The sequence below is a fragment of the Microtus ochrogaster genome, chromosome 5 (genome assembly GCF_000317375.1).
Source record: "Microtus ochrogaster isolate Prairie Vole_2 chromosome 5, MicOch1.0, whole genome shotgun sequence".
NCBI classification, from domain to species: domain Eukaryota; kingdom Metazoa; phylum Chordata; class Mammalia; order Rodentia; family Cricetidae; genus Microtus; species Microtus ochrogaster.
In genome coordinates, this window is record NC_022012.1 from 86,154,595 (window position 1) to 86,161,291 (window position 6,697).

General features: G+C 43.2%; 1 protein-coding gene across 31 annotated transcripts in view; it reads left to right on the forward strand.

The window, feature by feature from the left end:
• The window catches only part of Clasp2 (cytoplasmic linker associated protein 2), a 189,055-nt gene that overhangs the window by 178,638 nt on the left and 3,720 nt on the right, over positions 1-6,697 (forward strand). For all 31 annotated transcript variants that reach the window (XM_026779561.1, XM_026779564.1, XM_026779560.1 and 28 more), the window contains one exon: positions 4,996-5,112. In XM_026779561.1, coding sequence (XP_026635362.1) covers positions 4,996-5,112 — 117 coding nt within the window. The remainder of the gene's footprint in view (positions 1-4,995; positions 5,113-6,697) is intronic.

Below are 6,697 nucleotides of genomic sequence, written 5' to 3' on the forward strand. Positions count from 1 at the left end.
CTTCCATGTGAATGCCGAAAATTGAGCTCAGGTTCTCTGGAAGAAGAGCCAGTGGGAAGAAGAGCCAGTGCTCTAGACCACTAAGCCAATCTCTCTGTCCTCTCTTGTAGAGGACCCAAATTCAGTTCCCAGCACCAAATCAGATGGCTCACAACCACTTGTAACTCCAGCTGCAGGAGGATCCAGTACCCTCTGCTGGCCTCAGCAGGAACTGCATTCATGTGCACAAATTCCCACTTAGACTAATCACAGATCTCCACATAATTAAAATAAAAAAAGTAAATTAAAAAACACAAAAACCCAGTGGAAGGCTCGTAAAATGACTCAGCAGGTCAAGGCATAATCCAGAGGACCTGAGTTCTGTCCTCAGGCCCCATTTCAAGTGGAAGGAGAGATCCAGTTCTGCAGAGTTGTCCTCTGGCATGTTGTTCACATGCGTGCTCTGGCTTTTGTGCCCTCACACACATACATACATGCCCACCCACAATAATAAATGAGCATTTTTAAAGTCATAGTAAATACTTCATTACACAGAGAGAGATGGCTGCAGCCAAGTTAATAGAAAGCAGCTGGGTTTAGTGAGGCATAGAAATTAGACTCTGGCATATTGCCAACACAAATGCCAGTTAGTGTGCTGTTGTGGAAAACTGATAGCTGGGCATTGGTGGCGCACGCCTTTAATCCCAGCACTTGGGAGGCAGGGGCAGGCGGATCTCTGTGAGTTCGAGGCCAGCCTGGTTGACAGAGTGAGTTCCAGGACAGGCTCCAAAGCTACAGAGAAACCCTGTCTCAAAGAAACTGAAAAAAAAAAGAGAACTGTTTGATGATTCCTCAAAAAGTTAATGTAGGTCTGGAAATTTAGTTCAGTGGTGAAGCAGTTATCTGGATGAACAGGTCCATGTATTTGATCCCCTGTACCACCCCAAGTGTTTTTACTTTGTTTTAATTTTTATTACATGTCAGGTAAACACATAGAGGTCAGAAATGAGCTTGAAAGAATCAACTCTCCTTCCACCACTTGGGTCTCAGGGATAGAACTCGGGTAGATTGTCAGGCTTAGCAGCAGGTACCTTTACCCACTGAACCATCTCCTCCCTGAACTGTGTTTTGTTTTTTGAGTTAGTGTAAAATTATAGCCCTGCTGTTTCACCCCTGTTTACTCAAGAGGAGAGAAAGGTGCCGCGACACCATGAACAGTCACTGATGAGTGAGTGCATATCGAGTCCACCACACAATAGAACTACACCTCATGGGAGCAAGGAGACACTGACTGGAGCATGCCGCAGCTGATTGCCGCTGAAGGAGACCAGACACAGAGCCTTCCTGTCCTGCTCTTCAATCTGCACAAATGTGCAAATGCAGTAGATAAACAGTCCCAGCGACAGCAACCAGAGAACTTTTTTTGCCAGGGACTGTGGGCCTGTTTGTTTGTTTATGTGTATGGATGTTTTGGTTGCATGTATATATGTGCACCACATGGGTGCAGTGTTCCCAGAGGCCAGAGAGAGTATTGAATCTCCTAGAATCAAAATTACAGACACTGGAGAGCCACTATGCTGGTGCAGGGAATCGAACCCAAATCCTTTGGGAGAACAACTATTGCTCTTAATCGCTGAGCCATCTCTGCAATGGATCAGGAGTTCAAGGCCCTCCTCAGTTACTTAGTAAGTTCGAGGCCAGTCTGGTCTACAGAGCAAGTTCCAGGACAATCAGGGCTACACAGAGAAACTCTATCTCAAAAACAAATAATATTAATAATAATAATGATGATAATGATAATAACAGAGCAAAAGGACTCACAGCCTCTGAAACTCCAGCTCCAAGGAATCTGACACTTCTAGCCTCCAAACCACCACCACCACCCCACACACACCATACAAGATTAAAAGTAAAATAATAAATCTTTATTTTTATTTTTCTAGACAGGGTTTCTCTGTGGCTTTGGAGCCTGTCCTGGAACTAGCTCTGTAGACCAGGCTGGTCTCGAACTCACAGAGATCCGCCTGCCTCTGCCTCCCGAGTGCTGGGATTACAGGCGTGCGCCACCACCGCCCGGCTTTTTTTTAAAAATATTTATTTATTTATTTATTTATTTATTTATTTATTTATTATGTATACAATATTCTGTCTGTGTGTATGACTGCAGGCCAGAAGAGAGCACCAGACCTCATTACAGATGGTTGTGAGCCACCATGTGGTTGCTGGGAATTGAACTCAGGACCTTTGGAAGAACAGGCAATGCTCTTAACCTCTGAGCCATCTCTCCACCCCAAAAGTAAAATAATAAATCTTTAAAAAACGATAAAAGGAGAAAAGCCCAGGGAAATGGATAGAGGAACCAAATGTAGTGGTACTTATCTATAATCCCAATACTTAGGAAGGGTATCTTGACTTCAAGGTCAGTATAGGCATTCTAATAAAACCCTGTCTCAACAAAACAAATAGAAACGTGGGGCTGGCACAATGGGCCAGCAGTTAACAGCACTAACAAGAGGACCTGGGTCTGATTCCTAGCACACAACCATCTCTTACACCAATTCTAGGGGATTCTGTGCCCTCTCTAGCTTCCACAGGTCATACATGAATGCGGTGCAGTCATCCATGCAGATAAAATACCCATACACATAAAAGTAAAAATTATTTTTAGATGAAGAGGGGAAACGGACAGGTGGTGTATTGTTAGAACAGTGGTCACAAATATGCTAGGTTCTGTTTTATGTAACTTGTAAATGTTGCTTTTTAAGCCAGGTGTTGGTGATGCACACCTTTAATCCCAGCACTCAGGAGACAGAGGCAAACAGAACTTTGTAAGTTCAAGGCCACCCAGAGCTGTTACACAGAGAAATTCTGTCTCAATCCCCCCCCCCAAAGTTACCTTTTATGAATAATGTGTACAGATGTGACAAGTTAGGTCTGTTAGGGTAAGGCAGCCCTGGAATAAATATTTCAGTGCTCCCTAACCACTGTCATAAATGCTTGTAAATGGGAGAGGCAGAGGGGATTACACACAGCACAGACAGGAAATGAAGACAACAGAGTGAATTGGAGACAGATTGGCATGCCAAGGCTTTACAAAAAGGGAATTTGAGGTTTAAGGTTTGTGGTAATGGTTACACAAAAGCAGGAAGCTAATACAAACCAGATTAAGCTGGTCTCGGAGATAGACCCTCTGAGTACAGCTCTGATGTCATTTGCACCTCTTAAGCTCCTTCATAGGTTTCCACAGCCAGAATGAACCCATTTCTCATATAACTCCCCAGCTGATCCTGCCCACCTTGTTTTCCTACTTAATGTGTTTTTGTTTTGATTTTTGAAACAGAATCTTACTTTATATCTCTGGTTGACCTAGAACTTGCTGTGTATATCAGTGGGCCAAGATCTCACAAAAATATGCCTGCTTCAGCATCCCAGGTCCTGGGATAAAAATCATACATCACCACATCAGCCCTATCTTATGTGTTCTCCTTTAGTGAAGGAATTTATTCACACATAGAAAGTGCTAGGTTGTTAATGAAATCATGTGCTTCTTTCTGTCTGGTATACTCAGCCTTCATTCCTGTTCTTATTTTTTGAGGTTTTATTTATTTTTGTTTTATGTACATAGATGTTTGCCTGTATTAATTATGTCTGTGTACCATGCATGCAGTTCCTGCAGAGCCCTAAAGAGGGCATTGGATTCTCTGGAACTGGAGTTACAGATAACTATGCGCTACCATGTGGTTGGTCCTTTGCCAGTGCTCTTAACCATTGAGCCTACTCTTGAGTGCCTTGTCCTTATTTTTTGAGATTGAATTTTATGGTAGTCCAGACTGACCTTGAACTTGCTATATAGCATAGGGTGACCGTGAACTTGTGTTCTTCCTGCCTTTGCCTCCCCTCCTGGGCACTGAGATTAAAGTGCCACCACACCTGTTTTTTGCGGTGCTGGGAATCAAACCCAAGACCTGTGTGACCTAGACAAACACACTACCAACTGAGCTCCATCTCTGCCCCCACACCACCCCACTTCATTGTCCCAACTAGCTTCTTCCTCCTTTAGTCTTTCATTTGATTGCTTTATGAAGTATTTTCTGGGTATTGTTTCCTGCCTGTGGCATTCAGTAACTCTTCTGGAAGGATCAGTTATCTCTCACTGGACACTAAGCATTGTTAACCTGACCTGTGCTGGTCACATAGTAAGCCCTTCAGTATTTGGATGTCAAATATAGTAGTATCTGAGTGTTTCTTGTAGTTGTAAAAGTCAGTAGAGGAGAGCTGGCGGGAAGAATTAAACTTAGAAAAAAGTAATGAAATCAGGATTGTGCTAATTGGGTAAAATGTGTATAATTCTATAAAGATGGTAAAACTGAATAGTTACATCTTTTAATATGAATTTCTTTCAGAAGGATATTGTCTAATATTGCTGCTTTGCAGCCATTGTAGAAAGATCATATGATTTAGCAGAAATGGACTCTTCACTCTGTAAAGTGTTCACATACTGATGTAATTGATTTAGTATGTAAGAATAGGGTTCTGTGTTCACATACTGAGATCATTGACTTAGTATGTAAGAAGAGGGTGTGTGTAGACTAGTGGGAGAGAATAAAAGGTGCATTCACACATAAGAGAAGTGCATTATCTAGACTGGGTTTATTGGAGAATGTTACTTAGAGAGGGAGACATATGTGAACCCTTCTAGGCCTGGGCTATAGGAAGGCCTTGACTGCCAAATCACAGCATCTGGTAGTGAGGACATCTTCACTGCCTCAGGGCTACCTGTCGAAGGAGGATCTCTGGAAATGTTTGCAAAGTGCATTGGGAAAGGGGCAGGTGCAGATCTGCCGCTTTTAAAGAAAGATGTTGTAAGAACATTGACAGATGGTGGAGGGTGGGGTGGGGTGGAGAGGAAAGCTGTATCGTTCCGGCTCAGGTGAGAGTTCAGGTTAGAGCTCTCTTCTGTCCTTGAAGGTGGCCTTCATAAACTGTCAGAGATACCAACGTGACCTGTCTTCCTAGGGTTATGATAATTCAGAAAGCAGCGTCCGCAAAGCTTGTGTCTTCTGCCTGGTAGCTGTCCATGCGGTCATTGGTGATGAATTAAAGCCACATCTCAGTCAACTCACTGGCAGTAAAGTAAGTAGCACCAAAGCTCTCGGGTAGCAGCCATGACACGTTCTGAAAACTTAGTTCTCTGTGTAGTAGATGGCAGACTTGCTACTCGGCTTTTAGTAATTAGTTCTTTGAGCTTTCACTTTGCCTATATCCCTCCAGCTGCCTTTTAGCTCCTTTTTGCTCCTAAGGTCTGTGCTACAGTCACTAATAGCACGGAAATGGGATGGTCAGGAGGCTGCTGTGGGGTTGATACCTGGAGTTCCTGTTTATTTGGAACAGCTGACAGACTCCCACACTTACATCCTAACCCCCCTCTAAGGGAGGACTAAATTTTTAGTGGTTTTGGTTTATTTTTACTCTTTGACTGTTTAGGGACCTGCTGCCCAGCTCCCAAATAAATACACAGAGACTTATTCTTACTTATGAGTGCACTGTGTTAGCTATTTCTATCCCGCCTACCTTTTGGCCTCTGTGCTTTTACTTTTCTATGTACCTTTCTTTGCTTCTTACTCTGTGTCTCGCTGTGTAGCTGGGTGACTGGCTCCTGGCATCCTCCTCACTCTTTTCTCTGCGCTCTCTCTCTCTCTCTCTCTCTCTCTCTCTCTCTCTCTCTCTCTCTCTCTCTCTTTTTCTCTCTCTCTCTTTTAGATTTCTGCTCTTATTTATTCTTTCTGCATGCCACCCCCACTATCCTTTCTCCTGCCATTCAGCTTTCTCTTTGGCCATTCAGCTCTTTATTAGACCAATCAGGTGTTTTAGGCAGGCAAAGTAACACAGCTTCACTGAGTCAAACAAATACAACATAAAAGAATGAACAGATCTTTGAATCGTTAATCAAATGTTCCACAGCATAAACAAATATACCACATCTTCAACTAGTATTCCACAACATTTTAGTTAAGAACAGATTATTGGCAGGTGGTGGCGGCACACACCTTTAATCCTAGCACTCAGTAGTCAGGGGCAGGCAGCTCTCTGTGTGTTCAAGTCCAGCCTCGTCTATAGGGTGAGTTCCAGGACAGCCAAGGCTGTTACACAAGAAGCCCAGTCTCACAAAAAAAGAAAAGAAAAAGAAAAAAAATAGACTGTAATTATTCACAAATTACTTTATATTTTCCAAAATGTGAAACACTTGAAGTTTTTTAAAGATTCCTTTGAAAATTTGATTAAGACACCCTTCACACCTGGGATCCTAGCACCCAGAGGCTAAACAAGAATCACTTGCTTTATTTATTTTTTTGTCTGTCTTTAAGTTTCTTAATTTTTTGGTTTGTTTTCTGAGACAAAGTCTAGTAGGCCTGGAACTCAGAGATCCACCTGCCTCTGCCTCCAAGTGCTGGGATCAAAGGTGTACACCACCATGCCAAGTGTGTTTCTCATTTTTTTCTGGTGCCACTGCCGCACCTACAGGCAATGTGCCTGACACTGTGAGAAGGAAAGGAGAGCTCCTGTGTAGGATGGCATCTGCCGAAGGGCTTCTGGCCACGGCTGCTACTGTCTTCTGCCAGGTCTTTAACTTATCTACTCTGTGGGAGGGCTGGCTCACGGCCACCTGTCCTGCACAGCTTTCTCTGTCCTGCCAAGAACTTTCCTTTTTTTTTTTTTT